Here is a 22,866-nt window from a genome sequence, read left to right as displayed (position 1 = left end):
CGGCTTCGTATAAACGCCGGGTTAAAACTGCTAACTTTTAAATAAACCCTGGGAGCGTTTGATCGAGGTCCCGGCGATTTTTGTGGTCAAGCAAACAAGTAAATATATTCTTTTCAGTAGCACTGCTACGACAAACTGGTACGGTCTGCTACTTTGGTAATTTTTTATAATGTTCAAGGAAACGTCCGGCGTAAAATAACTAGGATGGATGCTGTAAACAAAACGAAACAGCAATGTTCGCGTTCATGTCGTCACGACTGACTCGAACAGTGGAGGAGGACGTTTATTGCCGCGAAGGACATTGGCGACATTGCCGTTTATGGACTTATTGGTTGTTTATGTTCTGTTTGTCACAAATCTTGATTGCAACATGCACGTACCGTATGCAATACTGCAACATTGGTATCATGATCATCCTCGGAGACCCAGAGACAGATTGTCAAGCGGGACGACGAGAAAAATCGAGGGTCTCGAAGGATAGGTAATAATATATCAACCTGAAAAAGGTTGCAGAAAATTGCATTGCGCTTCGATAATGAACTCGATCGGACCCCGATTTAACGCCGGAACACACAAATATTTGTGTCCGCTTTTGAGCAATTGTTCTTTAAATATTGAAAGACGGTGAAAACGAAAATACCTCTTTTTGTATTTCTTGGAGCTCTGTTTAAGCAAAATGGAGCTGCACAAACAGGTATTTTGACAAACAAAAGCCACTACAAAGAAACAAGAAGTTTGAAGTAATTAAAATTTTCCCGCTCAACTTCAGGCTGAGCTCTTTGACGTCACGCATACATTAACAGCTCCAAGATGGCGGCGTTCAGTTGTCGAGTTTTGGGCTACTTCAGAAAAGGATTTCGTATGGTTTAAGCGCTTGTTAGAAGCTGAAATTTTGGTGAATAACATATCTTTGCATAAACTTTTTATTGGCGTAAAAAAATTAATGGCCATTCTGGAGTGAACTTCTCCTTTAAGAAGATTAGACAGATTTTTAAGATGTCTGTGCGTCTTAAATTTTTTCGCTCTAAACCTGAATTGATTTTTCTTGTGAGGACGAGAGTTGATTAATAAGGTTTTGCTTAGGTGAATTTTACCCTCTACCTCTTTTTGATTGACGGAGACTTGATAAATGACCCATTGTATCTTGATCGGGAGGCCTGGGTTCCCGCGCTGACTGGGACCACTCAGTATTGTGTTTTTGGACAAAACACTTCCTATTCGCAGTGTTCCCTCTTCACCTACATAGCCTGTGAGCAGACTCGCTTGTTAGAGATTTAACACGAGCGATGAAGCCGCGAGGCTAGTCGTGATTCGTAACTCGTTCGCGTGAACGTAAACACAAGACAGCAGGCGCGAAATCCAAACACGAGAACTTAAAAAAAAAATTGCTTTTTTAGAGAGGAAGCCACACCGATCAGCTTTAGCTGGTTTCCATGCGGGTCCTCTACCCAGGTCGAATTTGTGTTTGGAAATGTTGGTTTTTCAGGAGGGAGGCAAACCAGAGAACCCGGAGTAAAACCCTGAGGGCAAGACGAAAACCAACAACAAACTCAACCCATATATGGCACCGGACCGGAATCGAACCCGGGCCACATTGGTGAGAGGCGAACGCTCTCACCAATGTGCCATTCCTGCTCCCCTTGCCTCCAGGTTACTCTTTATCCAAGAGTATTGATGTGTGTGGTAACCGTTTGGGTAACAAGGCAAGATGCTGAGGGGAAACCTTTGAGGGCCGAGTGGCAAAGCACCAAGTCCCTTCATGATACGGCAAGTGAGATAAGCTACCGAGCGCAGACTAAAATTATTTCGAATTATCAAGCCGGCTCAAGGGGAAAGAGTGTAAAGGGACTTGCGGGGGAATTGAGAGTGACCACTACGAGAATGAACTGTAAACACAACTTTATATACATTTTAACTGTAAACGAGGAGATGCAGACTCGACAAGAACTCAAGAAGAAGGAAGACTCGCGTTCGCTCGACTGTTGCTCGCTCCATGTGCTATGTCACGTGACTAATGTTTATCAGTCCCATAATTCCACTACAAGTGGTTCTTCTAAGGGTTTACTGAAGATGTTATTTAGTGGCAAGCGATTTTGTAACGCTAAGTGGCCAATTTTATTTGGAGGAAAACCTGCTTTGAAAAAGATATCATTGCTTTGTGCGCGACAAGTATCAGCCCGAAACCGCGTTTTAGCATTTAAAGTCCTTAAAACTTAGTGGACAGAAGATAGAGTTCTAATCTTTTTAACGAATCAGCGAAAGTACATCCTTTCATATAATCGGACGTAGGCAATTATCGTTTACATGAAAAACAGAAACTCCACTGCAGAAAGGCTGTAAATATTGGTGTTTATTACGTCATAACTTTAATAATAATACGCGTTTCAGAAACACGATACGCCACATTGAGCATGCGGATGTTCTTTATCAATTCGCCCTGAATTTAATTTTTAACATACAACAAGTTTGAGTTTTAGCATTTTCGACTGTTCTATCTGGTAGCGTGACCTGTCAAATATGGTCGTGATTTCTACATGTAAGTTGTTGTAAGTCCTTAAGATACTTGTTATTTTTAAAAATTGCAAAGGCGAGCAGCAGTAATATCAACTAGGTAGAAGCAGTTATACCTTAAGCATGATAAAAATATTATGAAACACTAAGATTCTATGAAAAAAATAATCAGTCGTACAACGTATAGTGAAGCTGATAAAAAAATAATACAACTATAGTAATAGAATAATAAAATAGCTTAACATAGTTCCTCACATCTTAGCATACAAATTCTCCCTCCCTTCCAGGTACACATTCATGAATTTCTTATAGTTCTAGCTGGGGGGGGGGAGGGATATTAATGTGATTATATAATGACAATTTCTTCTTGTCGGACGTGAAGGTCTAATATCTTGGACAGAGCAAAGTGTAAATGTTAGTACAAACTCTGTGTTTAATAATTGTACCTTATACTATTTTGCAATTTTAAGAAGAATTTGAAAGTCCTCTATATCAAAATAAGAAAATGCTTATTTTGCGTCAAATTTCATAATGCACCTTCTGTATTTAAAATTACTGAGTTCGTAATCAACCCCGACGTTTCCCTGCTACCTATTCACATCCTCTTCGTCGCTATGAACATTTGATTTGTATTTGGGATTACAAAGCTCTTTTGCATGCGACCTGGATTCGCCCCTTTTGAATTACACGTGCAAAGGGAATGCAAGCACAATTGCAAGCTACGTTCACATGCTTGCGTGTATATGTGTCTGTATGTAGCTTGGTAGCTATCCCAACATTATAGTATATGCTCAAATCTCACTATATTCACTAAAGCTAATAAAAGTGGTCTTTTAGCGGATTTGACCAACAATGGTTGTCGTTAACCTTAGCCTGCATTCGACGGAAAATCAGAAATAGAAACATATCAGCCGAAGACCGTCGTTACAGGTGGTAGAGCGTGTTGCACAAGTAATATGAGTCGGTCATGGACTTCGATAACCGAGAATCATTCAACATTTTAGCTGTCTAGCTGATGTCTGCTAAATTTACTGATAGCTGCGAAATGGGATTAGATTTAACAGATGATGAGTGAGAATCCAGCACTACCCAGGCCCTCCTAAAGAGCTACAAACAGAAAAAAACCATTGTATAAAACAAACGTTAGCCGGAAACCCCATGCTTTTGATTCACACTGTCGATATAAATGACGTTGAAGTAGGGAAAAACGCTTTCTTTTCGTCAGTTCCCGGAGAAAAATTATCCTCCTCTTTTTCTTCAGCTCCAGTGCTGCCCGTGCTACCCTCCAGAATTTCCTGGTCGATATTTTCCAGTGTTGGTTTAAAGCGGGTTTCTGGCAGCAGCAAGCAGAGCAACGCAGCGAAAAAGGCCATTACTCCCATGATTCCATATGGTAGGAGAGGATGAACTCGTCCCTATATATTCAAACAGAATCTCGTTCATTAAACTGAAGTCTATCTTATTTTACTATCCTTGTTTTGGGTGGGGGAGGGGGGGGGGGGAGTGATTTTCGAGAGCATAAGTCTACTGCAATATAGTTAACAGAGATTAAACATTTAAGCAAAATGAAGCCATTTTTATGTTTTAGATACATGTTTCGAATACATCGCATCCATCGTCAGTTAAACGATGTTTTCGATGTATCCAAATATGTCATTTAAAATTTAGGACGTGGCCACTATTGCTATTCGTTTAATTTGAATCTTCGCTTTAATGTTAACTGAGGCTACAGTTGCTCTTTTTGTAAAAGTTCCACTTGACCAAGTTTGATGATTTTCGATTATCTTTTCATTTTTCACAACGCGATATTGACGGACAGCTGCTCTTAATCCCAAAAGGCAAAAGGCTAACCAGTTGGCTATGCATAAACATAGCATGTCAAAGGGATGATCTCAAGACAACCGAGAATAGATCCAACCGGCAACAAAGAAAATCGTATGAGGCCGGGACCTGATTACAGGACTTTTTCGACATACCTGAGAGGTCTACCAGGTTGTAACATTGGTGCAATGCCCTAACCACTTCACCACACCGGCTCCAACGTGTTAAATGGAAAACTCTTTACGCAATTACCCCCCCCCCCCCCCCCCCCCAACCTCACCCCTTTGAAACAAAACAAAAATTAACTGAAAACAGCGGTTTTACAATTATATGCTAATTCTAGGTGGTACTCACCAAGAAAATGACATAAGGAGAGAGAAAGGAACCCAATCTGGCGCAGCTCGTGGATGTGCTCATACCGACGTTCCTGAAATGTTTTTTTTTTTTTTTTTTTTTTTTTTATATATTATTATTTTATTATTTTTATTATTATTATTACTAGATAAGTTTACGCTTTTGCAATATTGTAACAAATTTACAGTCATACAAATAAAGCTTGTTGTTGTTGTTGAATAATACAGTTGTTATAAAACAAGAATCGTCTATCATACAACTTGGCTATCAAAAATTTTGGAACAAATGTCGTACACTAGAACTAACGCACCAATTATAAGCACTGCTCAACGTATTTACAGGGCCGTAACCAGACTTTTGGCACAGACTGACGAGGCAAGATCTTGCTAGGAGATTCTGCGGGCTTGCCCGCCAGAAAATTTGGAAATCTAGAAACTCTGAAACTCTTTCATGAACATCTTTCATGAGTCATTTCTTTCAAAAAATACACTTGTTCGACTGGGAATTATTTCCCCAACTAAACATATTTTGTTTTTAGTTTTGGGTTGAAATCTAGACGAGGCAAGTGCCTCGTCTTGCCTCTTCCCTCTTACTAGATACGGTCCTGATTTATGAAATTGACAAGCTTGCGACGAGTAGACGATCAAATATCTTAGCTAAGGTAAACATGCAGTGACAAACGCTGAAAATATAAAGGTTATGAACGCGATCGCCATCGCCACGCAATGATGGTGAAAAAGAGAAATTCAACACTTCGGTACGTAATATTTACACTACAATAGCTTGGTTAAACTAGTGTAGAAAGCTGCTGAGGCGTGGCGAGAAGTCAATCCCTGTACATGCTTATTTTCAGTTATGCCACGAGTAAAAAACTTAATGAAATTAAAAGGAATGTTTATATGTAGTGGTGTTTGCATGATTTTAACATGCAATATCATATTTGGGGATTTTCGGTTCAACTTATTGTAGGGACAAAGGATTAGCAATCGGTAGCCTACATTTTAACTTGGTACGCCTTTTATTTACAGTTAAAACCCGCGAGTAAGAACCTAGTTTTTTACAGGTTAGCCTAAACAGGTTCTTGAATAAATAGTAGTTAACACAAATTTAGGCTATTCAAGGTTCTTAACAGGTTCTTATTTTCTGAGGAAAAATTTGTATTGTTACTTAAAGAAGCTTTAAGTGATATTTGGCCTATTAATTGAACAAATTTTCATACCACACAAGTGGCATGTTTATGTACAAATGAAGCACTAAGCATTCAGAACGTGACATTGTATGCATGTACAGTAAAGCTTTATCCAAACTTATTTTCCCAAAAGTAAATAATTTTAATCAATTTTTAGAAAATAAGAACCTGTTTTCAAATTTTAGGCTAAATAGGTTCTTATAAAAATGGGGTCTAATTTTCAAATTTTAGCCTAACATGTTCTTGAATGTTAGGTTCTTACTCGCGGGTTTTTACTGAATCTTTATTCAGGTTATACTTGTGAATCGTCATACCTTACAACTGTGGGAAATAACTCGGCTGAATAAATGTATACTCCATCAAAAGAAATCATGATCCAGAATTTTGCCCAGATCATTGACAGGATTATTTTACCAACGAGAAAACCTAAAAGAACAAGAAAATAGCATGAGCTGACGTATGCCAGGCACAGCCCGTTTTGTACTTGCTTCGTGCATGTGTGACTAAGCTTGCTGTGTCTTTCTTGTAATATATCAAACACGAGAGAGAATGTTTCATCACATAATTGTGAAAAAATGATGTAAGCATTTAAATACCTTTATTGGATTCATCGTCAGTCGTCAAAAGAACTGCGCCCGCGGCACCAACAGCGGCCAACAGCATAGGAACAATAACTCCTTTTTTACGTCCAAATCTGTCATAAAGTAACACAACACATTCTTGTCAATGAATTCTCACTTTATGCACTTGTAAATGAAGCCTTATTTCTAGTCTTTTTTCACTAAATGCTTGATGATGACGACGACGACGACAACGATGATGATAATGATGATGCTAATGATGATGATGATGATGATGATGATGATGATGATGATGATGATGATGATGATGATGATGATGATGATGATCTTAATACTTGATTTGAAATCGCAGCAACGAAATGATTCCAGGAAATGTTTTTCATATGATTATTTAGCATATGAAAAATCTCACCACATTTCGCAGCGACAAAATCACGTGTTGTTCATACTGAGGGGACGTGTAGCGTGGTCATGTAGCAGCAACCAAATTACAATATGTGCACACGCAAGAAAATGTAGCGGAGACGAGTCCCAAGAACTTGTCGCAGCGACACGTCCCTGTCACAGGGACAAATCTGCTGTAAGCTCGTGTTGCATGAGCCAAAAATAATCAGCACACACGAGGGGACGTGTCGCTACGACACTTGTGACATGTCGCCGCTACATTTTCTTGCGTGTGAACGTATTGTGATTTTGTCGCTGCTACATGTTGCTGCGACATGTCCGTGTGACAAGTTCGATTTTTCACCTGTGTATACATACATTAATGCAGTGAGCGTAAAAAACGAAAATTGCGAAAACCAAAGAAAATTACAATTATGAAAAAATTTTCTTATGGCTTTGTCAGTTTGCAACTCTTAATGTGTTTACTTCGTTATGCAAAAAACAGGGTAAATTCCCCGTGCACAAACCCACAAAAGTCGTCTTGAAGTAAGATTCCGTAAAAAAAAAACAAGCCAAGTACCTCTGTCACTAGTTGCCATAGAGATTAAGGAACTGAAAGAGTCTACCTCAAATAGAGTAGAGCTACAGGACCTTGATTGTAGACATTATATCAAGTGTTTTACGAAAAATATCTGCAAACACTGAAGTAAGCTCATTCAAGGTAATTACAACAACTTGCAGATTACTTCATAGGGCAACGTTAACAAAAATAAATAGAAAGGCCGCCAGAACGCGCCAGGTTACTCAGTATCAAGTCCAACCTGTTGTAGATCCAGACGCCTCCTGGGATAGCTGGAAGTTCAATGATACTTGCAAGGAAGAAATTAAGGTACATGTTTCCACCAATAGAAGGCGCGCTCAGAAACACACCATAATACACCATAGAGTTGACAAACCTACAATAAACAAAAAATATCTTTTGTTTGATCAGAATTTTCTCCCTTATTTCAGAAAACGAGGTTTAAAGGGCAGTTAAAGACACCTTCAGTTATCATTTTATCTTCATAAACTTGATTCCCTTTTCTAAAAATTCTCTTTTCTTAAAATTCCAATTACAACAAGTTCGTAAAACTTTTGAGATTAACATATCAATCTTTGAAAAATAAAATTTGAGTTTGAATTTTGGATAGAAAATTACAGACATTTTTGCTCCATTTATGGACATTTATTTTGTTTTCAATCAGTCAATCAATCAATCAATTTATTGATGTCATTGCATGGGATGAGGTTGCCCTCTCTATCCGAGCCAGAGGCTCATGTAAAAAAGCGCATGACAATAATAAAAATATAGTATAAAAACAATGGGAACTTGATAAGTAAAAATAAAAAAATATAAATACTTAAATTTTATAAATAGCTAGATTACAATATTTTATAAGTAAAAATATTAAAATGTAAAAATTCTTTAACCCACTCACACTAAATGTTACACCCAGGATTTAAATCTAGAAAAATGATAATTATGTTAAAAATAAGTCCCTAAAATCTATGAGATACAATAATTGCATTTGAAACTAGCTATAGTCTTTAAGTTAAAAAAGTCAAACGTTTTTTAATTATTTTGAAAGAGATGTGAGATGTCGAATGCCAAGATTCCTTCTCTTGACGACCGACAATCGTTCGTTTATTTTACTGTTTAATCCATGATTTACTTATTGACTTACCAGCAAAACCAAGATATCAGCGTCGTCCTTATCAGACTCCTCGTTTTGAATAAATCCCGTATATCTCCTAGCCTCGTTTTGGCGTCAGTGTGTGTGTCAATTTCGAGTGTTTCCTCAGGTAGCTCTTTGCCATTAACACGGGCGATTTTCCTGTAAAGATTCTCCGCCTCTTTCATCTTCCCTTTTACCAGCAACCAGCGAAGAGACTCAGGGGTAAAGCTGTGAAGATGGAAATACGGAGGCTTTTAATGGTTTTTCAGAATTCTCAGTAAATTTTGGCCATAGATCTTAGTTGAGCAGTAAACTGCATTTTATGTGGGCAACCGGGCAATAAAACCCCATAGGTTAGAAATACAGAATTTTATCGAGTGACTTAAATTTTTAAATCTTTTTTGGTTATAAACCGCTCAATTAAAATCAGCTAGTATTCATTGGCATAAATTAGCGGTTCAGCATTACTTCAAGGTAATAAAACATATTAACCTTCTGTTTTGTCACAAAAAAATTACTACTTCCCTTAAGGTTACTATTTTTAGCGACTAATAATTTTAGCGATTTTTTCTGAGCAAGATTTAGCGACTATTAAATTTAGCGATTTTCTGAAAATTAATTAATATATTGCTAAGGTGGAAATAAATGTTCAGTAATAAAACAAAGTCACTTAAAACTGAACGAACATTTTCATTGTCAGAAAGAACAAAGTGAACTGCAAATGTTAGAAAGTGGGTCCTCGTCAGCGAAAATAATCAGTCATATTCTCCACGATGCCGGCGATCCCAGCACTCTCCCAACTCTCCCAACTAATTGTTGCCCTACCTTCTGACGTTGCCATATAGTTGAACAGGGCTACTATATTTAATTTTGTATTCCTCTGGCGGACGGGGTGTTAATTTAACGCGTATTAAACCTGACCGAGACAAATTTTAGCGAGTACTAAATTTATTTAAAAAAGCCAAAAAAAAAACAAAAAACAATATAAGCGATTTTGGCCCAACTCGCTAAAAAAAAAAAAAAAACCCAACCCCCCCCCCCCCCCCCACTTGGAAAATTGCTCCGCCGTCCCTGTAAAATCGCTAAAATTAGTAGCCGCTAACAATAGTAACCTTAAGGTATCATACCCAATGGCTGGGCCAAGTTGGAGAAAGACTAAAACATGCATATAGAGCAGTTTTCAATTGAGTGTCGTAAAAGACCGGGCTTCCAAAAACAAAGTAATTACTCTGGTCAAACACAAAGAACACAGACAATCCAATGAACCAATCAAAACTCGAAGCAAATACATGTTGCTGGCACGAAGCACGGGAAAACGTGCGCGAGCGAATCACGATTGGTGTTGGTTTAAGTTTCTGATTGCGGCCGCTGAGGGAAAGTGGCGCGAGATTTTTAAGCCAATCACTAAGCGTAGTAATGCAAAACCAAAGCAAACGCGATTTACTTTCGACACTCAAGTGAAAACCGCTCTAAAAAACTGACGTAAATTTGACGTTAACTTACAACCAGCCTAGAACAATCAGTATTGCCGGGGCCCCAGTAACAATGCACAGCGTCCTCCAGTCTCTGACAAGATATGCGACTCCCGCCAAAGCGATGAGAGACAACGTCCAGCAGTACCACAGAGACGTTCCCATAAGGCTTCGGTGTCGTACGCCCACAAGCTCAGATACTAGGACAAATAGAGACATCCCACCTCCACCTGAAAAATAAATGACAGAGTTTGGGCAATTTGCACCTGGCACTGTAATACTCGACTTTCTTCAGAATCTCTAACATTTTCCAAGCCTCATAGAGGAGAAAACACGTATGAGGCCTACTCTGGGACCCAAAGTCGCCGTAACTTTGGGCGACTTAAGGCGATTTTAGCTTATTTTGTCCAAAATTACGGGCAATTTAAGGCGATTTTGGGCGATTTTGAGCGACTTTAGGGAGTTTTAGATGACCTTTTAGGCAATTATAGTTGACCGACCTAAGTACAGTTGTGGTATACTTGTACATGGGAATCATCATGGTTCACCATAAAGCATTGTTACAGAAAATATCCATACTTAGAGCGACTTTGGGCGACTTTGGGCGACTTTGGGCGACTTTGGGCGACTTTGGGCGATTTTGGGTCCCAGAGTAGGCCTACGTATAATATATAAATTTGAAACGACGTCAGCCATGTAATAATGCAAATTGACATTGCCAGCCACCAAGGAATGATATTTAGGAAGGAGATATACTGTGTAGTGTAAGAAGAAGGGTGTGAATGGAAGATAAAGTACGAAGCCAGGTATTCGGGGCATATATCCGCATTTGTTCTGCTGACTCACTAAAATATGTTTTTTTAATCATAATTGCTAATTTAACCTAATTGAAGACACAAATAGAAATAAATACACTGACATTCGGGACCATGAGCCCGAACAAAAAGTCAACCCAGTGGCTGGGAGGAGTATTTAAACACTAGGGCCTCGACACACATACCTATGGAGAAGCCAACAATAAATCGGAACAGGGCAAAGAGCCAGTAAGCATTTGGAAATGCTGATAAAAGACTAAATAGGGCTACAAAAAATCCAAATATGTAGACCATTATCTTTCTTCCAAATTTATCGGCCAACGTTCCTACCACCATCGCACCCAAAAGCCAACCAACAAAAATGAGGGAAGAAGACACCGTTCCGTAGATGGCTTTGTCACAAACCAGATCAAACTGCAAAAAAAAAAATGCAAACAATAAGTTAATCAACCAAACAACCATCGATCAATATATGTCGATATGTTCATCAATGGAAAAATGAACGAATGAAGATAATGGCAACCTACAGAATAGAATTACATCCTCCATTATATTGCCACTATTAATGGTAACACCACTACCACTACCATCACCATAACTACTATCACTACCACTACCACTACTGCTTTCACTACTACTACCACTACTATATAGATAGCTACTTCCACTAAAACTAAACTTACATATCCGAAAATCGAAAGGCTGTGAACAGTCTACTGCCACTACAACTACTGCTACTGTTGTTGTTACTGTTACTGTTTCTGTCACTATTTCTGCCACTGTTATTGCGGCAGCCACTGTTCTGTTACTGCTACTATACCCCCCCCCCCCCCCCCCCACTGTCACTGTTGATGTCATGGCCACTGTCATTGACACTGTCACTATTCTGTTACAGTTTCTGTCACTGTCACTGTTAGTGTCACTGTCACTATTCTGTTACAGTTTCTGTCACTGTCGCTGTTAGTGTCACTGTCACTATATTCTGTTACTGTTTTTGTCACTAGTGCTGCTACTGTTTCGCCACTGTCAATGTCACTGTCACTGTCACTGTCAATGTCAATGTCAATGTCTATGTCACTGCCATTGTCACTGTTACTGTTACTGTTACTGTTACTCTTACTTTCACTGTCACTCTTACTGTCACTGTCACTGTCAACGGAACTGTTACTGCAACTGTTACTTCTAATGTCATTGTCACGGTCACTGTCAGTAAAACTGTCACTGTCACTGTTACTGTTCTTTACTTTTACTGTCGTTGTCACTGTCACTGTTATTATTGCTGTCACTGTTTTGTTACACGTTCTGTCACTTTCGCTGTTACTGCCACTGCGAAGTAACCAAGTGGTTTCTAAAAAGGGAGAGCAACTTAGAATCAGAGTAGGCCAATTCCAAACTAGAAACAATCCCGTCATAGTTGCGTATTACCTGACGCTCGAACATGATTTTGGCGCATACTAAGATGTAAGCCGATTTTTCGAGAAATGTCTTCTTAGCTATGTTTGCCTCCAAGCAGGCCAAGTGGCTATTGTAGCATGCCAAAAAACATGGCGGCAGAAGGGCAAATAAGGTCACCCAAACTTTCTTTCTGTTTTTAGACTTGCCTGTGTCACAACAGAAGTGAAGTCATCCACGAATTCCCAGGAGTTTCTTGAAATGTCGCACCGGAGCGTATAATTGTCGTGTCCAGGTTTCATGGTTTCATTGAGAGGACATTCGGTGACGTTTCCGACGCAGCGCCATGCTGGTTCAGCGGCAATGAACGTCATAAGCAAGACGGGCCAGCCAAACCAAAACCACTCGTTAATATTGGCGAGTATCAGAATGAACAGCTGATAGCGTCCAAAGCTGCCAATTTTCTCGAAGAGTTGATCCGCGGTCAGAGCCATTTCTGTAATAAAAGGACAACACAGGGCATCCGCGGTGTTAGGATCTCTTTTTTTTTTTCTATTTTTTCAGCTCATAATGCCATTCTGCCACGGTTGTTACACAATTTTTAGCTCTAGTGTTTTCCGCCGCCCCCCCCCCCCCCTGGGGGGTTTCCGTAGTTGTAATTCAGATATAGAATATCCTAAAAATACCTGGAAAACACACAAGCCGTTTTACACAAGTCAGAGAAGTCATGATGTTCTCAGAAATTTGCAAAGTTAGTGGAATATTTTTAAAGAAATTGCCGGGAACCGAGAGTCTTTACTCTAGGCGTAAAATAGTAATTTATACTGTTGTTAAGTTATCCGCAAACTGCTAGCTGGAGTTACCAGATAACTCGATTCAACTTCTTTATTCTAGCAAAAGCACTCTAACAAGATTGCACGAGCTACTATACACGTGACTCTCAATCAATACGTTATTGTCCATTGTTCATGCGGTATCTAATCTCTAGCGATCACGTGTAACTGTAACATAACACAACATCCTCCCCTTTTTGAGCGAGCGATCATAAAGCGGATTCTGTCCGTACTTCAAACTTAAATCAGAAATAAAAATCAAAGTTTAAATCAACTGTCTTTTTAACGCCTGCCTTAAATGTTCCTAAATCAAAGTTCAAATCAGATTTCCCTTTTTTTTTAATGCTCCGTACACTCTTAACGGACATAGTCCTTCAACCACGCGGGTGGTTTGGTCACACGTCGCGGACGGGTTGAAGTGTGATCAGGGATGGTCTCGTGATCAGGCATGGCCTTGTGTTGCACACCGTCAGGACCTGCACTGGGTGTTTCTGCTTGCTGGACTGCCTTCTCTGTTGTTCGTTGTATCTCCCTGGACCTGAGCTGTAGGGTATCCGGTAGTGGGCTGGCATGTCCCTGAGGCTGTTCCACTGGAGCACTGGGGTTGTCCATTGATTCCTTGGTTTTCCTCATGTGGAATCTGTTTCGGCGGTATGTGTCGCCATTGGCAGTCTCAACAGTGTACGATCTTTCATCAAGTCGCTCTTTGACCATTGCTTTCTCCCAGGCCTTCTTTCCAGCTACAAAGGGCTTCATCCTCACTACATCTCCATTAGCCAGTGGTTCTAGCTCTTTGGCAGACTTGTTGTAGTGTTGCGCCTGCTTTTCTTGGCGCCTCCTGAGGGCAGTTATCTCCGTGTCAGGTACCACTGAGCGCGGTTTCAGCAGCTCTCTCGTGGTTGGAAGAAGAGTCTTCGTTCGCCTATTCATCAACCGCTGAGCGGGGCTTGACTCCATCCCCTGTGTTGGAGTATTACGGTGATCCAGGATGGCCAAGTATGGATCAGTTCCTGCATCAGTGGTCTTGCGTAGGAGTCTTTTCGCGGTTTTTACTGCTGACTCCACTTTCCCGTTTCCTTTGCTGTTGTAAGGGCTTGTGGGTGTGTGTTCAAACTCGTACGCTGCTGTAAAGTTGGCAAATTCTTGTGACTTAAACTGGGGGCCATTATCCGTAACCACCTGGTCTGGGATGCCGTAACGTGCGAAGTGGTCTTTAAGCTTGGCGATTACTGTGGTGGCCTTTGCATCTGTGGGAAGTTTGTCGATCTCCCAAAAGTTGCTGTAGTAATCCACGGTTGTTAAGTACTCCTTGCTATTCAGCTCAAAGATATCAACTCCGATCTTCTCCCAAGGTCGTAAGGGAACATCGTGTGAGGCTAGCGGCTCTTTCTGCGGGCTTGTCTCAAACTTTCGACAGGTTTCGCAGGTTTCGATCATCTGCTTGATTTCGGCTGAGAATCCAGGCCAGAATACAGACTCTCTTGCTCTGCGCAGACATGCGTCGATCCCCATGTGGGAGGAGTGTAGCTTCGTCTTGATCATCGGACGTAGGTTTTGAGGTACAACCACTCGTTGGCCACGGAAAATGAGTCCATCTTGAATGGTGAGCTCATCTCGAATGCTGAAAAACGGATGCACTTGCGGGGCTACCTTACTCTTGTCTTCAGGCCAACCATGTGTGATGACATACTTGAGTTCTTGTAGAGACGGGTCATTTCTTGTTTCTCTTCTGATCTCTTCTAGCCTCTCCTCGGCTATGGGAAGATAGCTCGCCATGTTGATGTACTCGAACTCGCGGTCTTGAGGGTTACCTTCTGTGGGCAGATATGCCCTAGACAGTGTGTCAGCAAGGTGCATGTTCTTTCCACGCTCATAAGTTACTTCAAAGGTGTATTTCTGGAGTCGCATCATCATTCCTTGAAGTCTTCTAGGGGCTACTGCGAGGGGCTTTGCCAGTATGGACTCCAATGGTTTGTGGTCGCTGGACACCTGTACGTGGCGGCCAAACGTGTACTGGTTGAACTTCTCCAGCGAAAACACAATTGCGAGCATCTCCTTCTCGATTTGCGCGTACCTCTGCTCTGTATCAGTGAGGGAGCGGCTTGCGTAGGCGATTGGCCTACCATCCTGTAGTAGAGCAGCACCGAGGCCCTTCTGACTTGCATCACATTGAATACTTAAGGGTCGGTCAGGCTGATAATAGCTTAGAACTGGGGCTTGCGATACTAATCGCTTAACTTCCTTGAAGGCTTTGTCTTGCTCTTCGCTCCATGTCCACTCTGCATCTTTCCTGGTTAGCCTTCTGAGAGGTTCCATAACGTCAGCCAGTTGTGGCAGAAATTTGGAGAGATAATTGACGAACCCATTCAGCCTTTGGACTCCCTCGGTGTCTGTTGGGGGTGTCATTTCTTGTACTGCGCGGGCTTTGTCAGGATCAATCTTAAGGCCATTGTTAGTGAAGAGGTGACCCATGAACGCTACTTCTTGTCGTCTCAATTTGAGCTTGTCTTTGTTTAGTGCTATCCCTCTCTCTCGGCATCTTTGCAGTAGTGCCTTTAGATGTCTGTCGTGGTCCTCCGTCGCTTCCTTCAGGTCTTTGCCTACACCATATACCAGGATGTCGTCAGTAATGTCGAGTATTCCTTCGAGTCCTTCCAAGGCTTGGTTCACTCGTTTCTGAAATATTTCGGAGGATACAGAGAGACCAAAGGGGAGTCGCAGCCACCGATATCTTCCGTAAGGCGTTGAGAATGTCGTGAGAAGACTGGACTTTTCGTCAAGGACACAGTGCCAGTAGCCTGCTTTGAGATCTACTGTTGAAAAAACTTTGGCTTGTGCTAGTTCGGGTAGCATATCATCTAAGATAGGTAGCTGATAGGTTTCTCTTTTCAGCACTGCATTTAGGTGCTTCGGGTCAATGCATATTCGTAGGGCTCCTGACTTCTTGGTAGCGATGGCTAGGCTGCTGACCCACGGAGTTGGTTCCTCTACTTTTTTTTTTTTTTTTTTTCTTTTTTTTATATTTTTTTTTTCCTCTATTACCCTAAAAATATATAGTTTCCTCTACTTGGGCCAACACTCCTAACTTGACATATTTGTCTAGTTCTTCTTTGAGCTTTCCTTTAAGAGCAGTGGGGACCCTTCGTGGCGGAATTATCACAGGGCTTGCGTTGTCCTCAGTTTCGAGGTGTACGGTTCCCGGCAATGTTCCTACTTCTCGCGCGAAGATATCTGCGTATTCTTGAACAATCTTCTCAGTAGATGTCAATTGGTGGACTTCTGGTTGAGATGGTCTGGTCGGAGGAGCTGTTATGAAATTCGAGTTGTTTATGTTGATCAATTTCATTTGTTGGGCCGCACGTGCTCCGATAAGTGGGGTAAACGATTCACGAACGACGACGAACTCGATCGAATACCTCTTTTGGTTCTTCGGATTACGCACGGTCACGCGTGTTGAGCCGACTGGAGTGACGTTTGTTCCATTCCACATGCGCAGTGACTTCTTTGACGGCTTGATTGCACAATTCCCGACATATTTGAGTGGTAAAATGTTCACTGACGCTCCGCAGTCGACTTGAAATGATAGTGGGCTGCCGTTTATCAACATCTCCGCATAAATTTCCTTTGGGTATTCGTTGTCTGAAACTTGAGATACGTATTCTTCTTCGAGGCAGATGCTAGTGATAAATTCCACGTCGCTGTCGGTATCTGTTTCGTCTTCCACGACCTGGTTTATTCTCCGATCCTTTTTGCAGACACTTGCGAAATGATTCCTGCCATTGCATTTCTGGCACTTCTTTCCCCACGCGGGACATTTCTTCTTGTTCATCTCATGTTTGTTTCCACAGAAGTGACAAGTTTTCGTGACGCGCGTTGGTGGTGGATCACCTTGAGGTTTCTCATTCCGATCATTCCTCCATTTCCGATCACTCCGCCAAGGCTTTCCTTTGCCACGTGTCGGATCTTCAACTTTATTTACCGCTTCTAAATTACTTCCAGAGGCAATTTCTTTCATTTGCGAGCTTGTGGCTTCGTTGCTACGGCAAATGTCAATGCATTTCTCTAATGTGAGCTTGCGTTCCTGAAGCAACTTTTGTCTCGTGTGTTTACTTTGTACGCCAAACACAATCCTATCTCTGACTAATGAGTCATGCAGGGATCCAAAATTACAGGTTTTGGCGAGATTTCTTAGAGCTGAAACGAAAGCATCGATTCCCTCTGAGGGTTCTTGGTTTCTACTGTTAAACCTGTATCGTTCAAACGTCTCATTTATCCGTCCAACCGTGTATTCTTCAAATTTCTCAATCACTTTGTCAAGCTTCTTTCGATCGCCTTCATCATCAAACGAGAACCCATTGAACGTTTTCAGTGCCTCAGAACCGATACAATGCAAGAATAGAGCTACTTTATACTCTTCTGTCTGCTTTTCCAGACCAGTAATTATCGCATAATTGGTCCATACCTGATGGAAATGTTTCCAATTGGCTGCTAGGTCGCCACTAAAGCTTAGAGGTGCGGGCGGTTGAATGGAGGACGATTGCATAATGACTTGCGCTTGCTGAGGCGCTGGTGCTTGTGCGGGCGGATCAGGCATCTTTGGTCGTCTTGACTGTCTTCTAATTTACCTTGACACCGCTGCCACCATGTTAAGTTATCCGCAAACTGCTAGCTGGAGTTACCAGATAACTCGATTCAACTTCTTTATTCTAGCAAAAGCACTCTAACAAGATTGCACGAGCTACTATACACGTGACTCTCAATCAATACGTTATTGTCCATTGTTCATGCGGTATCTAATCTCTAGCGATCACGTGTAACTGTAACATAACACAACAACTGTAAGTCATTTGCACAAAATATAATCAGTTGGCGCACTTTGAGGTTGAAAGTAAAGCAAACGTGATTGTTTTATTTACTTTTTTACTACTTAGTCTTATCTTCGAATGTGAATATATGAAGTGTCATATAATTTGAACTGTAGGTCAAAGATTTGTATACATGCCCAAACCAATGGGAAAGTGAATTGTATGCAACTTCCTGCCTTAAACGGGATCCCCGAAAGATGTCGAAAGATTACTTCTTACAACTTCTTTACCTCGGCACTTTTTTTAAGTTTTTTTTTTCAAAGCCAGGCGTGAAAGTTGGGGATGCAGCTTATCTTCGAGTGCTTCGCCGAAACAGTTATAAGCCGGCCTAGACTGGAAGAAACAACGATGTAAACCTAATTTCACCTATGGACGATCAGACTCTCCTGCCTAGCTTTAACAAGGCTGGGGTTCATGATCAATGACCCATCGAACACTATTGTTTAACCACGATTGTACAGTCAAACAGCTTTTACCTTTGTCTTTATAATTATCGAAAGCGTCGGACATGGTTAAGCTTATCACACATAAACTGTACTGACCTTTATATACATATATATACATTTTATTTCACGTCCCCACGAAGCTTTGAAAATATGGACGAATAATGCTGCGTGCTTGACACTACATTCCCTTAGTAAAACCCTTACCGTTATTGTCAGATACCTCCGTGCTGTAACTGCTGTTAATAACCTCACAAAACCCTTTGACGCTTTGTTCAAGCAGAATGCAGTTGTAAATAAGTAGCCCTAGGGTGAATTTTCATAAAAATATTGTAAATATTATCACTGATTATGTTACTGTACGTGCCTCGTCAACGCGACCTTATCATGTTGGACATGTTGACCTTTCAGATTGACAAGTTTGTCATGATCAATTTTGCATCAGCCGTTTCCTATTTCTGTTTCCTATACCCCGGAATTCTGTTGAATTTTTTCAAGTAATGACAGTAATACTTCTGTAATCCGCTGTAAATTCGATAAAAGACACGATAGACTGCGTAATAAATAAAATTCCTAAGCCCCCTTGTCGATTTAAACTAATAATGACAATAGGCACGAGTTAACGTTGACACACTATTGGCACTTCGTGGCACTTTTGGCACGTTTGGATCAATTGCACACGTACGTACACTGACTTGTCCAAACTCAGTCCCTACTCTGACTGGCACGTCCCTTAAGGTGTTTTTTCAATTTCGCGTAATTTTACTGAACTCAATACCAATTTATAGATAAGCTATTGGAAACAAGGCATTTTAATAAGAATATAATCAATCAGTAAATATTGCACAAGCCACCGTAACTCAAACAGAACAGTCGCATTTTTTTCCGTTGCATTTTTTTTTCTTCCTGTACAGGATTTTTTTATGACTTCTCAACCCATCATAGTTCTAGAATAATTCAGTTTGTATTTTGTTTCTGTATTGTTTTTGGAAAATATTGAGGTCTGTGCTAAAGCCCATGGTCAAATATGGTCCGGCAGACTCCAGGTCACCCTGTCAGGCACATCTGAGAGGTTTTTTATTTTTATTTTTAATTGTTTTAATTTTTAAAAAAAATTTAATTTTTTAAATTTTTCTTTAAAAATTTTAATGCATAGTTGTCTTTATGCTGAACTGAGGGCTTTGCCTGGATGGCGTCTAGAACAAGTATATACAAGTAACTTTCTGACCCGGATTTAGAACCCCGGGTTCAGAACCCAGAAACGGTTGATTTAAATATCGTTTGTTAATCATTTGGCTTTTCGAGGTGCGCAAATGCGTATTTGCGATGCTAAAGACTGTAAGACTGGAAGGTGGACTATATGATTGTTCATTAAAGTTAAAATTGATAGAGTTAAGCTACTGGGGATCTTTATTTTCCGTAAAATCTAAGTAGCATAATTTCGGTGACAGATTGAGAGCATAATTTTCAAAACGTAGAATTATTTTGGCATAATTTCTAAAAATACGAGCACTGCTAAAAGCATAATATGCTTTTTTTTCCGGGCACAATCTACCAAAACCTAGTCCAGATCAAAACTCTTGCAGTAGTCCAATCGTTTGATTTCAAGAGCGTTTACTTGGGGTTTCAGGTTATCTTGGGACAAAAACCTGCTCATGTTGATCGAATGGCTAAGATAACCTTCTCGCATACCGTAGAATTCCGGTTATAAGCCCTGGGCTTATACAACTTCGTAAGGGGTTTTGGGTGGGCCTATAAGCGGAGGGGCTTATATCCGGGAGGGCTTATAAGCGGAATGAAAAAATCGTTTCGAAAAGTGTCACGGGAGTGTTAACTGAAATACGTTTTTAAGTCAAAAACGCATAATAAAGCAACATTTAGCCCTGTTCAGTACTGTCATCCGGTAGAGGGGGGCTTATATCCGGGGGGGCTTATAATCGGATGTATTTTTTTGTTTCCAGGTAGATGGGCCTATAACCGGGGGGGGGGGCTTATAAGCGGGAGGGCTTATAACCGGAAGTTTACGGTATTTCATTGACGTGGTTTTCTAGATTAAATTATTTGTCCAAAATACTTATGTTTGAATGAATAGTCATAGTTATAGCCAGCCCACCACGGTCACCGCGCATTATCGATAAACAAAGCTTCGAGGCCTTTTAGTAAAATTTCGGATCAATTTAGGTTTCTGGGAAACTGCTCACCTACCCCTCCCCAAACCTAACATTAACCCTTACTTATCGCTTTGGGCAAAATGTTAGGTTTGGGGAGGGGTAGGTGAGCAGTTTCCCAGAAACCTAAATTGATCCAAAATTTCCATATGCTGCCTTCATTAAGGCTAGGCATAAATAGATTGTGCTCGGCAACTTTTGAGCAACTTTTAGCGTTTTGAGCAACTTTTTGTAGTACCAGCAACCTAAGGCAACTTTTGCCTTCCTTGGCAACTTTTGAGCAACAAATTGATAAAAAAAAACCGATCCAAGCCATAAAAGGTCGTTTCATTTCGAAGGGTTTTATTAAAACTGGTATTATCAAAACTGTTTTTTTTTTTTTTTAAACTAAGGATATACAAGAAAATGGCAATAAAATAACACTTGCTTTACGCCCACGAAATCTGGACAGTGGCTATCTATCTAACGGGCGCTTAAAGCCAGCTGTTATTCACTGCAACATAGAGCCTACCGCAGGCCATCTTGGTATTTGCTGAAGTGCGAGTCACTTATGGCATCGCAATCAGATGAAATTTCATACGAGGAAAATGGAAATAACTCTAGAGAGCAAGCAACTTTTCTAAATTTTGGTGGCAACTTTTTGATATTTGAGCAACTTTAGAGCAACTTTTGGGTATATTGTGAAGCAACTTTTCCTGAATTTACTAGCACAATCTATTCATGCCTAATTAAGGCAGTGAAGCATCAAGTTAAAACTAGAATTAATTTGCAGCTTTCTCTTAGGATTTTATACCGAGATAACTTACAGTATAAGATTATCAAACTTTTAAAACTATCTCAAGCTCGTACTTTTCATGGACAACCGTATATTTTACGACGGGACATCAAATACAATATGTTGGTCAATGATTTGCAAGTGGGCGTAATTTGCGAATAAAGGAGCATTATATGCTAAATAGCGAGAGTAAACTATAAAACATAAAGCGGAATCTAGCTTTTATTTGCGTGTAGATATCTTCTGTTTCTACCCACTTCACTTTTTCGTCTCGGAATAGAAAGAGCTGAAGCAGCTTTATATACAGGAGTGTACAATCAGTAGTGTGCAGGCCTTTATAGTTAGTTCAGAATAAATTCATTTAAGCAAATTTGCTTCGATCGCTCCCTTCTGACAGACCATTGCAAATACAGTAAATAGTTTCGCCTTTGTAACACTACTCGAAAGTTCTGATTGTTATTCGAAATGTATTAACTGTCAGATCAAATAAATAAATCAAATAGTTTCATGGAAAACGTTTTAACATTTTTAACACACAAGTTCTTAATCTCTTCGCATTGAAATCATTCAATCAGGCATTCTTTGTCAGTTTAAAATTCTTCAGGTCAGTGCGGTGAAACGGCAAGTAAAATCAGTCACAAATTTCAAACCCCAGAACCTAAAATCTGGCTTTAGGACACCTACCTGGTTCTTAACCCAAGCAAACTTTGCCAAACGAAAGGAAAGCGTGATCCTCCAACAGTATATAAATAATGTGAACGCGCGCAACTAAAATCTGTTCAAATTGAATACAATTAAGAGCATTACTATAGGTTAATCTACTCTCTGTCGACCAAGCGTTACTAACAATTATGCTTGATCATAATTACGCATAAAATCTTGTAGTCAATATGGGCCTGTTTACCAAGCGTGAGGTTAAGACATATGGGTTATTGACCAAGCGTGAGGTCAAGATGGCAGGATATTGCCGATATTGGCCAAGTTCTTTTTTTGCGTGTTTATGGACCGAGACGAAGTCGAGGTCCATAAACACGCAAAAAAAGAACGAGGCCAATATCCTGCCATCTTGACCGAACAAGCTTGGTCAATAAAGGATTTATTATTTGACTTTTTTCGAGTACTGAAAAGGAAGCCAGTTGCATGCACAATCAATGGCGCACGCTAAAATCATTTCATTGGTTTAAAAGTTTAACGAGCCGGACTGTCAAATTCTTGAATGAATCGAGTTGAAGTAAAACGACGCGACAACAGCGAAATTCAACTATTTTTAACCGTCAAAAGGATATTGAAATGGCTAACATTGCGAACCAACGTTGAGTTTGAAGCCTTAAAAAAAGAATGTCCATTCCATCTGGTCGCCAGCTTTTGATTATTGGACGTTTTGCAGAGTATTTGCTCGCTTCTGGCGCTTTTGTGGTGCAAACCTGCCCTGACAAGAGCTGAATATTGAAATTGTGATTGTTGAAAGCGTTTGGGACTTACCACTTCACAGGAAAAGCTTAAACTTTTCTACATCATTGATATAAATGTTCGACCCGCCCTTATTCG

At 40.4% G+C, this 22,866-nt stretch overlaps 1 protein-coding gene across 3 annotated transcripts; it reads right to left on the bottom strand.

The window, feature by feature from the left end:
• Positions 1-2,324: 2,324 nt before the first annotated feature.
• Positions 2,325-22,157, bottom strand: LOC144651022 (solute carrier family 22 member 15-like). 3 transcript variants are annotated; one of them, XM_078510880.1, is made up of 11 exons: positions 22,003-22,109; positions 18,583-18,681; positions 12,444-12,730; positions 11,028-11,256; positions 10,059-10,257; positions 8,565-8,783; positions 7,662-7,796; positions 6,472-6,569; positions 6,190-6,301; positions 4,687-4,759; positions 2,325-3,926 (listed from the first exon to the last, which is right to left on the bottom strand). In XM_078510880.1, exons 3-11 carry the CDS (start codon positions 12,726-12,728, stop codon positions 3,681-3,683), a joined length of 1,596 nt encoding a protein of 531 aa, XP_078367006.1. In that variant the 5' UTR covers positions 12,729-12,730; positions 18,583-18,681; positions 22,003-22,109; the 3' UTR covers positions 2,325-3,680. The 3 variants fall into 3 exon arrangements, with proteins under 3 accessions (XP_078367006.1, XP_078367007.1, XP_078367008.1); XM_078510881.1 differs by lacking the exon at positions 18,583-18,681 and having other exon boundaries at positions 22,003-22,157; XM_078510882.1 differs by lacking the exons at positions 18,583-18,681; positions 22,003-22,109 and adding an exon at positions 17,530-17,629.
• Positions 22,158-22,866: the final 709 nt, after the last annotated feature.

This window comes from Oculina patagonica, chromosome 4 (assembly GCF_052425735.1).
Source record: "Oculina patagonica isolate OP01 chromosome 4, crgOcupat, whole genome shotgun sequence".
NCBI lineage: Eukaryota > Metazoa > Cnidaria > Anthozoa > Scleractinia > Oculinidae > Oculina > Oculina patagonica.
The sequence above is the reverse complement of the archived record's forward strand: the minus strand, read 5'-3'. Positions and strand labels throughout refer to the sequence as shown.